The sequence below is a fragment of the Ipomoea nil genome, unplaced genomic scaffold (assembly GCF_001879475.1).
Source record: "Ipomoea nil cultivar Tokyo-kokei standard unplaced genomic scaffold, Asagao_1.1 scaffold0207, whole genome shotgun sequence".
NCBI lineage: Eukaryota > Viridiplantae > Streptophyta > Magnoliopsida > Solanales > Convolvulaceae > Ipomoea > Ipomoea nil.
In genome coordinates, this window is record NW_017616635.1 from 347,049 (window position 1) to 369,028 (window position 21,980).

The following is a 21,980-nucleotide window of genomic DNA, read 5'->3' on the forward strand; positions in this document are numbered from 1 at the left end:
GTCAAGTTGAAGCTAAGGGGAAAAAATACGTATCAATGATAAGTTGTGCAATATGTAATGGCGGTCATACATAGTTCATAATATCATAACATAAAATCCATAATATTACAAAGAAAATACATAACTACAGAACAGAAAATTCATAATATCAAAATTGTAATTTCATAAGTCACAATAGAAAATTCATAATGCCATATGGGAAAATTCATAATCTCACACAGAAAATACATAATCTCACATCAGAAAGTTCATAATATAAAAAATGTAACTTCATAAACTCACAATAGAAAATTCATAATCACACACATAAAATACATATTTACATGACATAAAATACAGAATGGTTTAACAGAAAATTCATAAGTGAGCAGAGTAAAAATTGTTGGTATTAACTTACATGTACCAACGTGCTAAAATAGATGCACTTTGGCTTTCCCAATGCCCGTTTTGTGTTGAGGAGTGTAAGCCTCAACGCCCATACATCGATGAATGTGCTAAAAATTTCACCGCTGCGTAGGGTGTGGAAATCTCCTCTTGTCATTGAGAAATCATCAAAGTTAAACAGAGTTTCACTACATAAACAAAAAAGTTTGATAAATACATAAATGAATTAATACATGGTTATAAATGTGAAATATTCATGAAAATAAAAAGTTTTTTAAATGGTTAGATTCAAACATACTCTATTGGATGATTTGTAGAAGCATCCATGAAGGCGTAGTTTGATACGGCCCTCTCGGTGACACTAGCATTATGGTCAGACGGTACATTCTTTGTCCAGAAAGGTGACCTCAAATTTAGCGGGATGTTTTTGTATTTTCGGATTGGTCTCTTTCGTATGGTGACATCCTCGACATCAGATTCACTGTCCAGAAATGCACTGTAAACACATGAAGCTAGTTAATATCATCATAATTGCACAATCTCAGTTCAGAAAATTCATAACTGCAGTACAGAAAATTCATAAATACAGAACAGAAAATACATAATTGCATATCAGAAAGTTCATAATATCAAAACTGTAATTTCATACTCATAATAGAAAACTCATAATCTCATATGTGAAACTTCATAATCTTTCAGAAGAAAAGTCATAATATAATATAAGAAAGTTCATAACACAATTTCATATTCTAATTAGTTTACCTATCAATATCATCGAGGGTAGCAGGAAGTGTAGCAGCAGGCGTAGAAGTATCAACAGCACCAGGGACATCTCTAGCGAATGGAACCTCAATCAATGGAATTATTTCTCGTCTTTCAGAACTTGATGCAGCAGGGGTAGCAGCATGGGTTTCAGAAGATGAAGCAGCAGGGGTAGCAGCAGTGCTAGGAACATGTGTACCAGCAGGGAAAGCAGCAGGGGAAGAAACAGACATAGCACCATGCGTAGCAGCAGGGGTTGCAGCAGGGGTAGCAGTAGGAGTAGCAGCGAGTGTAGCAGCATCAGCAGCACCAGGAGTGTCTTTCATAATGTTCTGAACAAGGCATCCAATTGATCTTCATCCAATGCGCCCTGCTCCTGTGGTTCGTCAACCAATGGCGCCGGGGTATAAGAAATCTCTAAATCAAACGAGGGAGTGTCAAACTCCATTTGCCGAGTGGTCTTTTGGAAGGCTTCAACCAAGGCATCAACAACCTTTGTGAAAGACTCTTGGCCAAAGAAGATGTCGTCAAGTTGAGATGAGGTTGGAGTTGGTGGTCTTTCTATCGTGCTTGCTACGCCAATCATGGTAGAAATCCCAGAAAATGCAGCCTTCATAACATCCACAGGGGCGTTTTGTTTTCCAACTTCAGCCATAGCCTCACCGAATTCCAAGACATCAGCAGCAAGGCGTTGTAGAACTTGCGTGACCCTGTCAACACTGGATGGCGGCACAGAGATGGTTGGGACTGGTTGGGCTGAAGTAGAAGCAATACAATCAGCAGTAGGCTTTGCAATACGAGGGATAACTTTCCCTTTACCATATCCGCCCGACCTTTTCTCAGCAGAAACCCTTTCTCTTGCAAGTTTATTTGTCCATGCAGTAATGCTTGGATATGTTCTTTGAACCCGCATTCCTTTGAACTGGACCCGATCAAAGTAGAATAGCTACAATGTTCAAGAAAAAGGTAAAATAAAAAAGTTATAATCATAATTCCATAACTATAAATTCATAATATCCTAACACAAAATTCATAATTACATTACAGAAAATTCATAATACCATAATAGAAAATTCATAATCCATATGAACACTATATTCAACTATCATATTATGGATTTTATGTTATGCAATTATGAACTTTCTATTATGAGATTCATTATTGCATAACATTAAAAGAACATTCATAATGACAACAAGGAAAATTCATAATTACATAAAGGAACTTTCATAATCAAATAAAGGAAAATTCATAATCTGACACATATAATTCTCATAAAATCTAAATAGCATAAAATTCATAAGTACATACTGTAAATTCATAATCACATAGAGGAAAATTCATAAGCACATAAAGGAAAATTCATATGCTGATAAAGGAAAATTCATAATCTGACACATATAATTCTCATAAAATCCAAACAGCATAAAATTCATAAGTACATACTTTAAATTCATAATCACATAGAGGAAGATGCATAATGACATAAAGGAAAATTCATAATCATATAGAGGAAAATTCATAATCACATAGAGGAAAATTCATAATCTGACACATATAATTCACAATCTGAATATCATAAGATTCATAAGTGGAACTAGAACTTACCAATATGAATGTCATTGGTCCAGTAAAGAAGCTAGTACTTTTCTTCTTGTACTGCTCGATGGATTTGATCAGAGAGTTGTAGGTGTAGCTACACCAGTTGTACTCCTTTATCTCATCAACATTAATCAAGGAGTTGATGATTCTGTTGTTGCAGTAGCGTGTCTGAAATCCACGCATCATGCACGAAACAGTTAAGACCATGAAGTCTCTCTTAAATTCATCTCCATAATCTCCCCTTTGAACTATGACATCTCCCATCTTGGTAGTGAATGGGGAACCAAGATTAATATTCCACCTTTGCCTCCAGCTTTGCAAGAGAGCCCTGTACTCCGGTGTCCCCTGTTCATCATATTTTGGGGCCTCAACAACCTTCTTTTCTCCTCTTGGAACGCCAAGAGTGTACTCAATGTCCTCTTCATCAACAGTGAGCTTGTCGTTCTCCAGTTTGAAATGTGTTTGGAAAAGCTCAAAGTTTTTTAGCAAATACTGGACTAATTGTGACTCATTTGCACACAATTGAAGGTCCAACAGGGCTCCGAAACCAATATCACGGACATATTGTTTTTGTTCTAGAGTTAGCTGTTGTACAAGCCTGAACATGGTCTTTGGTCCCATCCGTGTGCTGAAGTAGGAAGTAGAACTCCCTTCTGCACGATCACCTCCATCTGCTTCAGTATTCTGCACAATGGCTGTTTTGCCCCTATGTCTATCATTTATTTGTTTTGATCTCTTTTCTCTAATCACTTCTTGCTCGAGCAGGTCATCAGACTGCTGCTGGGATGGTTGAGCAGCTTGTGAGTCAAGTACTGCCCTTGTTGTTCGTTTTCTCTTGTTTTTTGTCGTAGTTTTGACTGTAGTGTTTTGTTCAGCTGTTGTCTGTGAGGGTTGTGATGGTTGTGCGGCTTGAGAGCTCAAGAGTACCTTTGTGTCTGTGAGCGTGTTCTCTTTCGTTGAGCAGTGTCCATTGCTTTTATTAAAAATGTTAGAAAGCAAGTAAGTCATATACAACATATAATGTAGATTGATGGAAAATATATTCATAATTTCAGTAGAGGGGGGATGGGAGTGCCGAATAAATCCAGCCATGCTCTACCGAAAAGAATACATTGTCCATCAATAACAGTCACACATAATTCATAATATAGTAACATAAAATTCATAATATCACAAAGAAAATTCATAACCTCAGAACAGAAAATTCATAACCTTAGAACAGAAAGTTCATAACTGTAATACAGAAAATTCATAAATACAGAACAGAAAATTCACAACTGACATTGTAGAATTCATAATCTCATATGAGAAAATTCATAATCTCATATTGTCCATCAATAACAGTCACATATAATTCATAATATAGTAACATAAAATTCATAATATCACAAGGGAAATTCATAACCTCAGAACAGAAAATTCATAACCCCAGAACAGAAAATTCATAACTACAGAACATAAAATTCACAACTCACAATACAGAATTCATAATCTCGTATGAGAAAATTCATAATCTCTCACTGAAAATACATAAGCACATGTCAGAAAGTTCATAACATCAATAACAGTCACATATCAGATATACATTCATAAGCTCATAACATTACATTCAAAACCCCATTTTAAAATTTCAAAATATGTACACAGAATACAAAAACCCTAAATCATAAACACATCATGTACAAAATACCTGTAAGACAAGTGAAGCAACGTTGAGAATGAGCGATGGAGAGGCTGTCTCCTTTGATAGCTACGGGAGAACGCAAAGTTTTGTTCGAGAGATGCGAGAACGAGAAATGCGAGAGCAGAGAGGAATGGCTGTGGAGCAGAGAGTTTGAGAGTGATTGAAGGAAATGGCTGTGGAAGACGAAGTGAGAGAAGAGAGCTCGAGAGTGGAGTTCAGAGAGCAGAGTGATGGAGGTTGCGTGGAGAGGAAGTGAAATGGTGTAGTGGGAACTAGAAATGCTATTGGCGCGTTTAATTTTAAAAAAATAATAATAATGTGAGTGGTGGGAGTTAACGGTGCCACTTACGGGCACCATTAGTCCCACTCACTCTAAACGGCGTCGTATGGAACCGTGTTCACCAACCACGGTGAACACGGTTCCATGGCATAACAACTGTGTAGTGATGAGGTCTCAATAGCTTAAGACACATCCGGGAGGCTTGTGTGCAACTGGGTCAGCAAAGCCCTAACTTAGCCACGAAGAATAAGGAACAAGCCACGGAAATCAATTAAAAACTCACTCACTTGAACTCGGAATTAGTGTGCAGTTAGCATTCCAAAAATACCCTTACCATTGATTAATCACCCGGAATAGAAACAACAAATCATGGAATGATATTTTAAAAAATGCTTTCTTTTAAGCCATTGATTATCACATTTTAATGGAATAGATCTATCCACATGGAATCATGGAAACATGTGCACTGATCATTAGTGTGTGTATATATATATATATATATATATATATATATATATATATATATATATATATATATATATATATATATATATCTGTGTGTGTGTGTGTTTGTTCAAATAAGAACAAGTCCATAGAAATAAAACTAAGAATTAGTGTTAGAGGGGTGTATTCAATCATGACTTTCGTAGAGTTTTAAAGACTTTTATGAACTTTAAAAGTTTGGAGGTATTCAATTTAAACTTTTGGAGAGTCTTTAAAAGTCAGGCGGTATTCAATTAAGTATTTTAAAGAGTCTTTATGTAATTTTGCATTTCCTCTTTTTATAAATAGATTAACTGGATTAATCAACTGACAAAGTATACCGATTGATTCAGCGATGAAGTCAGTCAGTAATGATAAATCATAGAGGCGATTAACGGGAAGATAACAGCACAGAGTCAAAGACACAGAATGTTTACCCAGTTCAATACAGTGTGTATCTACGTCTGGGGGACGATCACATAGGCGTCCAATCCACTAAAACATAATCCAATGTACCAAAGGTAGACATACAATAATCTTACCCAAGTGCCCCACACAAGGTACATACCCAGTCTACACAGGTTTAGTCGATTGTTGAAGATGGAGAGCCATGCATACAGAAGTCCAATGAAATCCCTTCACTTGGAGAGCCCACTCTGATGCAGTCCACTTCAAAGACGCTCTAAGCAGTTGTTCCCACAACTGTGTGATCACAGTGTCCTTTTGTTTAAGTAGCAGTGATTCTTCTCAAGTTCATCATCTTAATCACCATGAACAAGTTGTATTGAGAAGATGCATGACAATCAAAGAACTCGTCTCATATAGTAGATATGGAGTGTTTCTTCTTACTTTCGGCGTAACCCTAATTCTAGTCGAATAAGAGTACTTATAGATCCATCAATAAACACTCTCCATAGATAACTTTGATTGTAGAAGGTAGGACTATAAATGAGGAATGTAATCTCTGAAGATTAGGTCCATACCTTTCCAGAAAATATACGCTGATCTTCTTTCCAAACTTGTCTGCTTATACCGTGTACAGCCTTATAGAAATCAGCTTCCTAAATCAGATCTTCAGTGTCAGTCCTTCTGTTGTTGCTTCGGATTGATCAGTCGTCTTTAGAGCTGGATGGACAAACTCTAAACCTATCTTAGTATGCCATAATAATATTGCCAATTATAAGATGGGGTTTTTGAACAATTAAAAACACTAACAAACTCCCCATTTGACTATTATTTGGCAAAACAACTCGACTATATAGATACACAAAAACATAAAGAACTAAGATAGGTTATTATAAAGAAATAACCCATGAGACAGATCTGATTACATAGCAGGACGAAAACAAAATAAAAAATCAAAACACAGTTTAAGATCAATCTTCAAAAACATGCAGTGGTGCCAGCAAAACAACGCCCAGCCAGGGCCAAACACAAAAACTCCCCCTGAGTTCATACTACTCCCCCTTTTTGCCAATGAGAGCCAAAGATCAAATATTGGAGGGAGCGTCACTGTCGGGCTTCGCAGGTTCAGTAGTAACAACTTCAGATAGGCTTAAACAAAGAAGAACGGTTGCCAGCTCAGTACGGGCCCCTGTCAGTTGCTTAGAAATAATGCTGTGTACTGTCTCAAGATCAGAGACCCTTGCCTTCAACTGAATGGAAAGTTGAACATCCTTTGCATAGGGCGAGTCATCAACCACAATATCAGGTTCAGAATTGGACGGAACAGTCACCGGAACAACATCCCGAATGTGGTCTCCAGTCAGAAGACGCTTATCAACAGTATAGAGCATAATTGGACTGATCACTTCACTCGGCATAGGCTCAAGACCCTGAGATGTAAGAATGCCATAAATCATATTCGGGAAGGGTAGCCTTACCTTCTGCTCTCGTGGGTGAATCATGGTGAGGATATGGTGGTAAATCCAGTTTCCTAGATCAATCGGCATCTTTGCTCCAATTCGAAACAAGAGACCTGCCAGATGCTTGCCAACCGTGTGGAAATGAGCTGATGGGAGCCAGTTGTGAAGAGCAAGGCGATGCAGAATAACATATTTGGACGTGAGTTGGGAGCTCTACAGATAATCCTTGTCACCTGTAGGCCAAGCTTCAATCTGTCCACCCGTAAGAGTTTTGGCTACCAAGTTCCAGTCAGTGATCCACTCTTCTTGCACAGCAGACAATCCATAGTATTTATTGATCATGTCAGGCCCAAAAAAATACTACTGTCCTCTAATGAAAATCTACATTGGTCGTGGCCCCGGTTAAGATGTCAATCTCGGCATTGAGATTACAGTTGAATTCATACGTGAGGAGCTTTGAATATGGGCAGATGTCAGTAACAGTCTTCAGCAATCATACTTCATTTAGCAGAGGTAGAATGTCACATACAAAGTTCAGCTGGTTTTCATCCAAAGATCGTTGAACAATAAGATCTCTTCTGACCATAGTAGACCATTTGGCCTGAGCAGCAGGAGATACAAACTGAGGCTTGTAAACAGATGTGTCAGTTCCCTCAACAGGTTGAACCTCAGGAGTAATGCTTCGACCTCTAGAACGTGTGGATGGTTTTCCTTTTCTGGCAGATGATGTAGGTACAGCAGTAGCCTGAACAGCAGTAGAGCCCTTTTGTTTAACAGACGATCTCAGTGTCTTGAACACTTGTTGAATAGGTGGATTTGCTTCAGACTTCACAACTTCACTCGACTTCCTTCTCTTCTCAGACTGATCCACATCAGCATTATCATCATCGGTCTCTACAACAACTTTCACTGGAACATTCTTTCTTTTAGACCGTCTTGTTTCTTTGGTTGGGGATAGAACAGGAGTCACAGAGTGACTAGAATCAGAGACATTAACAGATGAATTCCCAATAAGATTTGAAATCTCTCGAATTTTGAAGGTTGTGGAGTCAGGATGAGCAGTGGCCTCAACGGTTGGAATGTCAGTTTGGGGAGCTTGAGATCCATAAACTTCAGCTAGAATCTTATCATCTTCAATGGAGGATTCAGATGGGTGAATTACTCGATATGGTTGAGGAATTGAAGCAGAAGGTAGTCCAGCAAAATGTCGCACATGTTCTAGACTTTCACCTAACGATGTGGCAGTGTAGATTGGGATTCCACCAGTTTTCTCAGACTTATGGGGGCTTAAGAGATTAACAGTTTCAACATTAGCAGGTAAAACAGGAAGATCATCAGCAGAGCAAATTTCTTTGGGATCAATGGCAATCTCAGCAGGAGGCAGAGCAATATAATCAGGAGAGAAAACAACTACACTCAGTTATTGGGCTCATCAGAAGATTTTTCTTTCTCATCAGACACATGCAAGACATCATTTTTCACACAATCAGACTCACTCAACGGTAGGGATGAAGGATCAACATTCACAGGGGGTTTCTCAGAGTTCAAAGCAGTTAAATTTTCAGTATTAACAGGCACACAAGACGGAGTAGCAGAATCATCAGGTTTATCCGGTTAAATTTCAATAGGAGAATCAGAAGTTTGACCTGTTTCAGAGGATCTCCAGTCTGTGTCTTGCCTCTTTTTCAGCAGCTTCGAGATACAGGGGCTGCGACTCTGCTCGCCATCAAGAAACCTCAAAAGATTCTAGGGCACGTTGTGCAAAATATCGAAGGAATGCCCCGGCCCGATTTCCATCCGAGGGTTCTGGAATAGACACTGGAGAAACTTCATCACTGGCTTCAGAAACCATCATCAACAGTCCAGTTGCATCGTCTTCAGACCATTCAGCATAAAACTCTGGGTAGTTTGACATAACAGTCACCAAAATCTCATCGCGAAGCAGAGGATCAAGCTTGAGTTTCTTTTTCATGGCAAACTGTAATAGCGTCTGAATATGCTTAAGGGCCACCTCCGGAGAATGTGTCTTGCTTCCGAGTTTGATGATGATATTTCTTACAGGGTCTGCCATTGGAGAACTTTTGTGAGAGGGGAAGAACAAATCAAGGAAGGCAAGTATGCAGAGAGAGAGAGAAGGTCTGTGTGCTGAGATGCTCAAAGATAGTTTTCTTCTTGACCCGGTAAAATAGACTTAAGGGTGATGAACCCTAATCAATGTGGCTTGTCAAATATCATGCAGACGCGATTGATTGACACAACGGTACAACTTCTTTTTAGGAAGGAAACGGAACCCAAGGAAATTTGAATTTCGAAATAAGATTAGGATCTTTAAGATATCTTTAAGATATATTAGGTTATAGAATCCACTTAACAAAATAGAGAGGAGTCTTAAAAAGAAGTCGAACCATAATATTGACCTGTATAAACCAACCTCCACTCCTCTCTGACAGATCAACTGCTTTATTAGTCAATTCTGCAAATTCCCAGAGCAGACCTGAGAATTTCAAAACGATTTGCGTCTAGTGGCTTAGTCAGAATATCCGCCAATTGTTTGTCAGTTTGAATATATTCCAATTCATTCTCCTTGGATTCAACCAGGTCTCTGATGTAATGATGCCTGATATCAATATGCTTCGTTCTGGAGTGTTGAACTGGATTCTTGGAGATATTAATAGCACTGACATTGTCACAACAGAGTGTCATAATTCCTTGAGTAAGACCATAATCCAGCAACATCTGTTTCATCCATACCAACTGAGTACAACATCCACCAGCAGCTATGTATTCTGCTTCTGCAGTGCTTAAGGAAATAGAATTTTGTTTCTTACTTAGCCACAATACTAAGTTTTTACCAACAAAGAAGCATCCTCCAGATGTACTCTTTCGATCATCAATATTTCCTGCCCAATCAGCATCACAGTATGCCACAAGACTCAGTTCACTGTCCTTGGAGTACCAGAGGCCATACTGCATCGTTCCTTTTACATATTTCAGAATACGTTTTGCAGCTATCAGGTGCGATTCCTTTGGATCAGATTGATACCTTGCACAGATTCCAACACTGAACATTATGTCTGGTCGACTGGCTGTTAGATACAACAGACTGCCAATCAAGCTGCGATAGACTGTGTTATCCACTGATATACCAGTTTCATCCTTTGATACTTTTGTGGAGGTAGAGATTGGTGTCCTGGATGGTTTACATGATTCCAGATCAAACTTCTTGACTAGATTCTTGGCATACTTTTCTTGTGAGATAAAGTATCCTTTAGAGCTTTGCTTGACCTGTAGTCCTAGAAAGTATGTCAGTTGACCAACCATGGACATTTCAAATTCTTCCTTCATGACTTTTACTAACTCATCAATGTATCTCTGTAAGGTTGATCCAAATACAATGTCATCAACATAGATTTGGGCAATGGTTACATGATTTCAAGTAGTCTTTACAAACAAGGTTTTGTCGACACTTCCCCGTTTATACCCATGCTGAAGCAGATACTGTGTCAGTCGCTCATACCATGCCCGTGGGGCTTGTTTGAGACCATAGAGAGCTTTTCGAAGCTTGTAGACATATGATGGATGGTCTGGATCTTCGAAACCTTTAGGTTGAGCCACATAGATATCTTCGTGCAGATACCCATTCAGGAATGCTGTCTTAACATTCATCTGAAATAGTGTGAATCCCAAAATACATGCGACAGCCAACAAAATCCTGATTGACTTGAGTCTAGCTACAGGAGCAAATGTCTCATCATAGTCAATCCCTTCAATCTGAGTGTACCCTTGAGCCACTAACCGAGCTTTGTTCCTTGCTATATTCCCAGCTTCATCAGTTTTATTTTTAAAGATCCATTTTGTTCCAATTATGTTAACACCATCAGGTCTTGAGACTAAATCCCAGACATGATTTCGCTCAAACTGATGTAGCTCCTCCTGCATTGCCTTGATCCACAGATCATCCTGTAAAGCTTCTTAACATTCCTGGGTTCTATCTTTGAGGTATAGCAAGCAGATCCAGATATTTCTGTCAGATTATTTCTTATTCTGCTCCTGGTCGTCATCCCATCTGTTGGATCTCCAATGATGTTGTCTGACGGATGATTTTTCTGAGTTCTGGTGGGTTTGTCTTTACCTGTATCATTTATGAGATTTGTCTCCTGTTCCGAACTTTCTTGATCTTCATATGAGGATTCTTGTGATTTGGGCTGACTGTTGCTATCAGTGGTATTTGATTCACTGAGAGGAAGTTTTGTCACTGAATCTGTCACTGCTGTGTCTACTGATTCTTCTGGACTATCATCTATAAACATATTTACTGATTCCATCACAGATTGAGTCCTCTTGTTGTAGACTCTATAGGCACGACTGTTTGGAGAGTATCCAAGGAAGATACTCTCATCACTCTTAGGTTCAAACTTCCCTCTTTGTTCTCTATCAGCCAGCACATAACACTTTGTCCCGAACACATGAAAATACTTCAGGTTTGGCTTCTTTCCCTTCCATATCTCATATGGTGTTTTGGTCGTTCCTGGTCTAAGATAGACCCTATTTACAGTATGACAGGCTGTGTGTACTACTTCAGCCCAGAAGCGCTGCGGCAGATGAGAGGCATGTAGCATAACTCTAGCCATTTCTTGTGAAGTTCGATTCTTTCTTTCCACTACACCATTCTGTTGAGCAGTTCTGGGAGCTGAGAACTCATGTGATATACCGTGCTCGGAGCAGAAATCTGAATATAGTGAATTCTCAAATTCTTTTCCATGATCACTTCTTAGTCTCTGAACTTTTATTATAAACTCATTCTTTTCCTTTTGAACCCTTATACACAAAGTTTTAAAGGCCTTGAATGCTTCTGATTTTTCTCTTAGAAAGTATACCCAGTTGTATCGAGAGAAATCATCTACACACACAAATATGTATTTCTTTCCCCCAATGCTTTCAGTCTGTGTTGGCCCCATGAGGTCTCTGTGAACAAGATCTAGACATTTCTCAGTGGTGATACCTCTTACTGCTTTGTGCGGAGTTCTGATTTGTTTCCCAATGGCACATGCACCATAAACTTTTTTCCAGATTTATTCTGATCTTAGGTACACCTTTCAAAGCTTCTAGTTTTATCAGCTTATCCATATCTCTGAAGTTTACGTGACCCAGTCGTCTATGCCAGAGTTTTGATTCATCAGATTTGGATAGGTGACATGCAGTTTCATTTACCAAAACATAACAATTGTCTGAGGACCGGGTTCCTTTCATGACAAGTTGATTTGCTTTGTCACTAACTCTGCAACAGTTACGATCGAAGCACACATTCCAATTTTGATTACACAACTGACCGATGCTAATCAGATTAGCTTTCAACCCACTGACTAACAGAACTTCTTCTAATTGAGGCAAACCTGGTACATTCAGGGTACCTTTCCCAACTATTTTCCCTTTTTGTCCATCTCCATATGTTACAGCTCCACTGTGTGGTTGAACAGCCATCAGACACTTTACATTTCCAGTCATATGTCTGGAACAGCCACTGTCGAAATACCATCTAGCTTTAGTTGTAGATGCAATCAAAACTATAGTGGGGTAGCAAATAACTTCTGACTTTCTGACCCAAACCTATCTAGTAAACGGTGTAATAGTCTTGTTCTGATATTTTTTCTTCCTTTGATCTCTGTAGAAAAAATAACATTCAGGCCGAGTATGACCTTTTGTTTGACAGTAGTGACAAATGGGAGTGTAATGTCTAACTTTGACAAGCTTATTCTTGAACCTTGAATAATTAGATTGATGGGTTACTTTGGCAAGGTCAGTATCTGCAGTCTAGTCATATCTCCTTCTCTTGTCAATTTTCTGCACTGACCGAGATGACTGTCTTTGTTCAAAGCTGTGAACTACTATGGTCTTAAACATACCCTCTTTGACAAACATAGGAGCATTATTTGAAGATTCACCTCCTTCAAATCCTAGACCTTTTTCATCATTAGGATTTCTGCCAGATTCTAGAATCTTTTCTAAGGTTGATGTGGTGTCCATCATCTGGATATTTTTCTTCAGACCCTCCAATTCCTTTATCGGTTTTCCTTCTCTGGTTCTTATCTGAGTGATGAGATCTTCTTTTATGACAAGGTCTGTATTCTGTTTTCTTAGAAGATCATCCCTTTGCTTCAGCTCGTCATTCAGATTTTTATTGACTTTCACTAGTTGTTCCCAGCTTGCAACAAGTTTAGCAAATTCTATTTCAAGTTGAGTATGTCTCTCTTCAAAATCATCAGTTGATATGTAAGATTCTTCATCTGATTGGTTTCCGTCTGACTAAATGTCTGTAGTTATAAAGAAGGCTACAAAGTTTCCCACATTATCATCTGACTGATCATTAGATGTTTCCTCCTCATCATCACTTAATGTAGCTACTGACATAGCCTTTTTCCTCTTGAGATACGTTGCACATTCAGCCTGTATGTGTCCAAACCCTTCACATTCTCTACACTGCACTGACCGGTTGAGGGACTTCCCTGTATCTGTGGAACTATTTCTGTTCTGTCTTGTTCGACCAGTCTGAGATTGATTGTTCTGTGAAAAGGGAGTTGTTTCGGCTTTCTGATATGAGGAGTTATTGCCTTTGTATTGTGTCCTGGTGGGCTGACCTTGACTCTTTCTGTTGAAACCTTTTAATATTTTCTTGAAATTCTTGGTTAGAAGTGCCAAGGTTTCATCATCTATGTCGTCTGTGTCAGATTCTCGATCAACCTCAGCCACAAACGCCACTGAATTTCCTTTTCTGTTGCATGCAAGATCATCATCAGCAAGAACTTCCAGTTCATATGTGTGTAAGCTTCCCATAAGTTCTTCGACTGTCTTCTTTTCCCAACCTGTGTGTTCTTGAATAGCAGTAACTTTCATCCGGAAGCGCTTAGGCAAAGATCGAAGGATCTTTTTGACTACTCTCTCATCAGTGAAAGGTTCACCAAGAATTGAGGCTCGGTTCATCAGATTCTGAACCCTACTGTGGACGATTGAAATGGTTTCCTCTTCATTCATTCTAAGGGCTTCGAATTCTGACAGAACCATTTGCAGCTTTGACTGCTTGACATCACTAGTTCCTTCAAATCTGGTTTCAAGAATCTCCCATACCTATTTAGCTTCTTTTACCCCTGTGACCAGAGTGAAAACAGATTCATGCAGAGATCCTACAATCGAGTTCAAAGCTTTGTTGTTTAGATCAGAAGCATTCATTTCATCGTTAGTCCAAGTCTCCATGGATTTATCTTCCGTGGTTCCATCCGCATTCTGAATAGTTGGACGGCTCCACCCAGTTAGGACAGTACGATACACCCTGGTACCTTGTGCTTGGAGATATATCTCCATGCGAGCCTTCCAGAAAGAGTAGTTGTGACCATCTAGTTCTGGTGGTTTCATACTCGCATCCATCCTAAATACAAACAACCAGCCAACAAACACACATAGAGGCACTTCCAAAAGACAGAGAACAATGCAAAACTAAACAAAACAGCCCGTATGGATCAAGTCACTATGTAGACTTAAAAGCTCTGATACCACATGTAATTTTGCATTTCCTCTTTTTATAAATAGATTAACTGGACTAATCAACTGACAAAGTATACCGACTGATTCAGCGATGAAGTCAGTCAGTAATGATAAATCATAGAGGAGATTAATGAGAAGATAACAGCACAGAGTCAAAGACACAAAATGTTTACCCAGTTCGATACAGTGTGTATCTACGTCTCGGGGACGATCACATAGGCGTCCAATTCACTAAAACATAATCCAATGTACAAAGGTAGATATACAATAATCTTACCCAAGTGCCCCACACAAGGTACAAACCCAGTCTACATAGGTTTAGTGGATTGTTGAAGATGGAGAGCCATGCATACAGAAGCCCAATGAAATCCCTTCACTTGGAGAGCCCACTCTGATGCAGTCCACTTCAAAGACGCTCTAAGCAGTTGTTCCCACAACTGTGTGATCACAGTGTCCTTTCGTTTAAGTAGCAGTGATTCTTCTCAAGTTCATCATCTTAATCACCATGAACAAGTTGTATTAAGAAAATGCATGACAATCAAAGAACTCGTCTCATATAGCAGATATGGAGTGTTTCGTCTTACTTTCGGCGCAACCCTAATTCTCGTCGAATAAGAGTACTTATAGATCCATCAATAAACACTCTCCATAGATAACTTTGAATGTAGAAGGTAGGACTATAAATGAGGAATGTAATCTCTGAAGATTAGGTCCATACCTTTCCAGAAAATATACGCTGATCTTCTTTCCAAACTTGTCTGCTTAAACCGCGTACAGCCTTATAGAAATCAGCTTCCTAAATCAGATCTTTAGTGTCAGTCCTTCTATTGTTGCTTCTGAATGATCAGTCATCTGTAGAGCTGGACGGACAAATTCTAAACCTATCTTAGTATGCCATAATAATATTGCCAATTATAAGATGGGGTTTTTGAACAATTAAAAACACTAACACTTTAAAAGTCTTGTGGTATTCGATTAAGACTTTTAAAGAGTCTTTAAAAGTCATGTGGTATTCAAAAAGTTATGAACTTTTGTTGATTTTTTAATTTTAAGACTTTTGAAGGCTTTTCCTTCTCAAATATAAATAGTTGAAATCCAACCATCAACCCCAAGATTTCAAAATTTTCTTTCTAACAACGTTGAATGTTTTCTCTCTCTATTTAAACTCTATTTTTTTTCCCTATTTAAACTTTATAAACCTATCTAAATTCAAAAAAAAAAAGTATTTTTTTCTTCATTATCCTATATTTTCCTCATACCTAAACTCTATCAATTTTTCTCTCTCCTACACTTTACAATATTCATCTAAAAATTCGAATTAATATGATTTTTACTTCGTTATTGCTTGTTTATATTGATTTTTATTTTTTCTATGAATTTTTTTATCCCTAACTTTGTTTAATTCTCTCTAAATACATGAACAAAGCAAATTTTTTATCGTCAAATTTTAGTATATGTTTCATAATATTCATATAAATACTTATATATTTTGATTTTTATTCTTTTTATGTTTATATTCGTAATATATATATATATATATATATATATATATATATATATATATATATATATATTTAACAACATATTACTACGAATACCGAATTACTGTTCGCAACAACGATTTGGGGTTGCAAACAGTAACACCTTATTGTAATTCACAGTCTCAAATTACTATTGCAAATAATATTTCTTTGAATAATGCCTATCAATAAAAGTATAATTTTTTAAATATATTATTAATATTAGATTTTTATTTTTTTATTTTATGCAACTTGTAATTATATTTTAAAATACTTTATTTGATCAATTCTTTTATTATAAATTTTATTGTTTAATATTGTTATGAATTTCTAATGAAATAATTTTTTTTTACGTTTACTAATAATATATATAAGTAATTAGCATATAAGTCTCATCATATTAGGGATAAAAATAATAATGTTGGGAATGCTGATGTGGGTGAAAACCTATATAATAGAAAGAATTTTATGATATATTATATATGTTTTGTAAGAAAATTATATAAATGATAAGAATCAAAGTTATTGAAAGTTTGTAAGGATGTTATAATTTCAATGACTTTTGTAGACTTTTTAAAATAAAAAAGTTGATAAAAGTCTATGAATATTTTTTTATATAGACTTTTATAGAGTTTTATAATGTTTTAAAAAGTTTTGAACGACTCTATGAAAGTCAATCAAAGTTTATTAAAATCTATCATTTTAAAAGTCTTTAAAACTCTACGAAAGTCATGATTGAATGCACCCCCTTTAGTTTAACATCTAGAAATATCGAACCGGATTATATCATATTTAAACAAAAACAAATATGGTGACATTTTTGTAATTATCACCAACTTTACTATGCAATCTAGAACACAAAAATACGCACTTCTCAAAGTTTTTCTGAAAAACACATTTAGTTGTTACAAAATACACATTTAATATATTAACAAAGTGTAGGATTTTAAAAAATGGACTTGAAAAAAAGTTAAAGCACATTACACTTAGAATTTGAATTTTAGAGTTTATGATTAAATTGTTTCTTTTATTTGGTTTTGCGATTCACTTTTACGGCTAAGGGTATAACATTTACTATTTAAAATTAATATTTAACATTTTCATTCATTTTAAAAAATTATTCAGGAATGCATTGTTGTCAAAAAGTGCATAGTATAGTGTTCTAAGTGTTTATTTTCTAATATTTTAATAGGATTTGTTTCCTTAATCTGTATGATTTGTAGTTGTGCATAGTCTGATTTAATGGTCTAGATTAATCATCGTGTCATCATCTTAGGATAGGTCCTCATACAGGCTTTCCCCTTTCACCTATAGAGAGCACCTAAATACGTATCACTAGCATCCATTTTTAGTGTTTTTGTGTCTGCCTTACAGTGTAATGCGTGCAGCTCTAACCGTAATAATTGTGCATTTTCTGTCTGAATGCAGTGCATTTAACACTGGTATATTTATCTTAAAATGTTAGTAATTGTGCATTTTAATTACCATTCGTTTATTATTATTATTATTATTATTATTATTATTATTATTATTATTATTATTATTATTATTATTATTATTATTATTACCATCCGTTTACTTTTTATTTTTTAAAGATTTGTTAAGTTTATATTTTGGGGGTATTTTAGTCATCCTTTTATTACTATCAGCAACAAATTAGGGAAAAACATCTGCAACGACCTTGGAAGGTTCCATTAATGGGATAATGGAGGATTGAGGAAGAAGAGTAGCAATGAAAGTGAAGTGAAGGCAGAAGAAAACTGGGAAGAGGGGAGAAGCACAAAACGACAGCGTTTGAATAAATGGTTGAGAGCTGTTGCAAAATAAACCACACGACGCCGTTTTGCACTAGCCGTTGGAGCGGTTGGGAGATTAGGATCAGACGACACTGTTTGGATGGAAACCTGTAGTCGTTGTCTTGCAAATTCCCATTCCTTAGCTGATAGAATAAGGATTGTTGTTAGAGCTGGATATATTTTTACTTGCCTTGGATTTGATGTTTTCTTATGCAATACAGACTCAATTTCTTCTTTCTTCTTCTCTCTCACTCATCCCTAACCCTAAACCTTCCTTTTCCCCAATTCTATTTCTGTTCTTATCTCCAGTACATTGCAGTTGGTATCAGAGCCCAACAATGGATGATCGTATCAAAAAGCTAGAAGCTACAGTCATAGAACTGAGTAGCAAAATTGATACTCGATCACAAGAGACGCAGGACTCCATCACTGCCCTGAAGAATGAGCTGCTCCAGCTCCTGAGACTGAATCGACCAGCACCCCCCCCCCCCCCCCCCCATCCTTGGAGTTTCCCCCGGACAGTCATCCGTTCAAGGGCAATTTCCGGAAGCTATGGAGCAGGAGCCTAGGGGTAGACTTGATAAAGCCCCTTTACAGGAAACTGATGAGGATGAAGGGCGAGATACTAATGAGGAGCCCCCTCTAGGACTGGGGCTAGGAGATCTGACCAGAAGAGACTGGACTCAAAGAGCTGGAGTGAGACCAACGGTTGGACAGACTCAGGAGTTCCTCCTAAGGTACAAAAGTGAGTTTCCTCCTTTTGATTACTCCTATCCCAAGCAATGGATCGTGTGGTGTGAAAAGTTCTTCATACTCTCTCACGTACCCCGGCAGGAAATTGTTAATCTATTGTACATTCACTTGACTGGAAGGGTGGGAATTTGGTTTGAGAGTTATGTGCATAGCCTGAGAGGGGGGTTTCAATGGCTTGCTTTTTCTGATGCTTTGTGTAAACGATTTGGGGATAGTGGGGTGTCCTTGATGGAGGATTTTGCCTCTTTCAAGCAAGTAGGTACGATTGATGATTATACTGATGAGTATGAGGGCTTCAAGAGTATGCTGCAACAGGCACACCCTACACTCACTGAGACTTACTTTCTAGAGAACTATGTTGCTAGATTGAGACACATTTTGAGATGTTTTGTCAGAACTGCCAGGCCAAGGGGATTGGATGATGCTATATGGTTAGCAAGGCAAAATGAAAAGGGCCTAAGGACCAGTGATAGCACTAAGGCCCCTGCTTGGAATACCAGAACTCCTCCAGTTACCAGAACCCTGAACCTTCACTCAAATCACCCAACCACAGCCTCCAAACATCCAGACATTAACCAATTCAGAAACTAACTCAGGGATCAGAAGAGGTGTTTGAAATGCTTTGATCCCTGGCAACCAGGGCACAAATGTAGAGGACCCACTTTTAACCTCTTAGAAGATCAGGAGGAAGGAGTGACTACTGAGAGCCTAGCTCAGGTGGAGGAGGAATTAAGGCAGGAAGAAGCAAAGGTGTCTCTATGTGCTGTAGTGGGAGGTGAAGGAATGAACACCCTCAAGCTGTTAGGGCACATCCAAAAACAACCAGTGGTCATCTTAGTGGATAGTGGAAGTACCCACAGTTTCTTGGATCCCAAAATCATGTGCCAATTGAGAAGAGAACCAGAGAAGGCAAATCCCTTAGTGGTGACAGTAGCCAATGGTGAAAGAGTTGTAAGTGATGCTGTTTCTCAAGGGCTAGGCTGGCAAATACAGCAGGAGTGCTTTGTGAAGGACTTTAGACTTCTCAAGTTGGGTGAGTGTGACATGGTGTTAGGGATGGATTGGGTGGATCAATATGCCCCCATTCAACTACATACCAGGCCCCCTGGTATCTCCTTCCATAAGGAGGGAAGAAAGGTGCTGCTTAGGGGACTAACCAAGAAAGTACTGTTGAAAGCAGCTACTGAAAAACAGATCAAAAAATGGCATAAAGAAGGAGTGCATGGGTTTTTGGTACAATGCAGTGAAATACCTTCCACAAGAATGACAGAACCTCCCTCACTTAACCTCACCCAAGCCCAAATACCTCCACATAAAAACAACCAAATTCCCCAAACCAAACATCCTGAACTATCACAACTGCTAGTGGAGTTTCAGGGACTGTTTGATGAGCCTAACATCCTACCTCCCAAAAGGTCCCTTAACCACACCATTCCCCTGATTCCAGGAGCCAAACCCACCAATATTGGTCCATATAGATACTCCTTTGACAAAAAAAATACCATTGAGAGAATGGTAGAGGAGATGTTGACAGCTGGAATTATCACTCCTAGTTCCTCATGCTTTGCCTCACCTGTGCTACTAGTTCCCAAAAAGGATAACTCATGGAGATTCTGCATTGACTATAGAGCTCTCAACATCATCACCATCAAGAATAAGTTTCCAATCCCACTAGTGGAAGAATTATTCTCAGAACTAGCTGGTGCAACCTACTTCTCCATGTTGGATTTAAGGGCTGGTTACCATCAGATAAGAATGAAGGAGGGGGAAAAATTTAAGACAACCTTTAGAACTCATCAGGGATTGTATGAGTTTAAAGTCATGCCCTTTGGGCTGACTAATGGCCCTGCAACTTTTCAATCACTCATGAACCTGGTATTTAAGCCCCTGATCAGGAAGTCAGTGTTGGTCTTCTTTGATGATATCCTCATTTACAGCCTGACCAGGGAGGACCACTGGATTCACTTAAGAGAAGTATTGAGCATCATGAAACAACACTCACTGTATGCTAAACTGAGTAAGTGTTCATTTGCAGAAAATCAAGTAGAATACTTGGGCCATATCATCTCTAAGGATGGTCTACAGACAGATCCATCTAAGTTGGATGCAGTTGCTGCTTGGCCTACGCCCTTGTCCATCAAAGCATTGAGAGGGTTTCTTGGGCTGGCTGGGTATTATAGAAGATTCATCAAAGGCTATGGGATCATCAGTAAGCCCTTGACTGACATGTTAAAGAAGGATGCATTTCATTGGAGCACGGAGTCTATGCAAGCCTTTGAGGCACTTAAGAAGGCTTTATGTAATCCCCTAGTACTAGCTCTTCCAGATTTTCATAAAGAATTTGTAGTAGAGGCTGATGCTAGCTATAATGGTATGGGGGCAGTTCTAATTCAAGAAAAGAGGCCCATTGCATTTTTTAGCAAGGCATTTGGGGTTAGACATTTGGGGCTATCCATCTATGAAAAAGAATTCTTATCTATTCTCAATGCAGTGGATAAATGGAGGCCATACCTATTGGTGAGACACTTTGTTATCAAAACAGACCATCATAGCTTGCAGTTTCTTCTGGGGCAAAAGATCACTAGTACACTGCAACAGAAGGGCCTTACTAAATTACTAGGTCTGGATTATACCATACAATATAAAAAGGGCACTGATAACATAGCTGCAGATGCACTATCAAGAAGGGATGTTAGTTCTGAGGTAGAATACAATGCCATCTCAGCTGTGCAACCACTTTGGATGGAGGAAATATCCAAGAGCTATGATGGGGATGTTTGGGCCACTGAGAACCTAACTTCTGCACTAATTGTTCCTGTCAATGATCCTAGGATTTCTGTTTCAGGGGGAATGATCAGATACAAGGATAGGTTATATGTGGGATCCTCAGGGAGCCTAAGAAGGGATCTCATGCTTAAACTACATGTGTCTGCAATTTGGGGCCATGCTGGCTAGAATGGGACTTATCAAAGATTGAAGAGCTTGTTCTATTGGAAGGGGATGAAATCTGATGTTTTGGAGTTGGTTAGAAGGTGTGAGGTTTGCCAAAGGTGTAAATATGAACATGTTGCCAGCCCTGGGCTGTTACAACCTTTGGAAATACCTGGAGAAGCCTGGCAAAGCATCTCCATGGACTTTGTGGAAGGACTGCCTAAGTCCAACAACAAAGAGGCCATTTTATTTGTAGTCGATAGACTGACTAAGTATGCACACTTCATTGCTCTCTCTCACCCCTATACTGCTGAGTCAGTTGCTATGGTGTTCATGGAGAATATATACAAACTACATAGGTTACCCAGGGATATTGTCTCTGAC

The 21,980-nt window shown here is 38.3% G+C and overlaps 1 protein-coding gene across 1 annotated transcript; it reads left to right on the forward strand.

Moving 5' to 3' along the window:
- The first annotated feature begins 18,464 nt into the window (after nt 1-18,464).
- Nucleotides 18,465-21,620, forward strand: LOC109191615. The gene is made up of 2 exons (XM_019342226.1): nt 18,465-19,131; nt 19,306-21,620. The coding sequence occupies exons 1-2, from the start codon at nt 18,465-18,467 to the stop codon at nt 21,618-21,620; spliced, it is 2,982 nt and encodes a 993-aa protein (XP_019197771.1).
- The last annotated feature ends 360 nt before the right edge of the window (nt 21,621-21,980 follow it).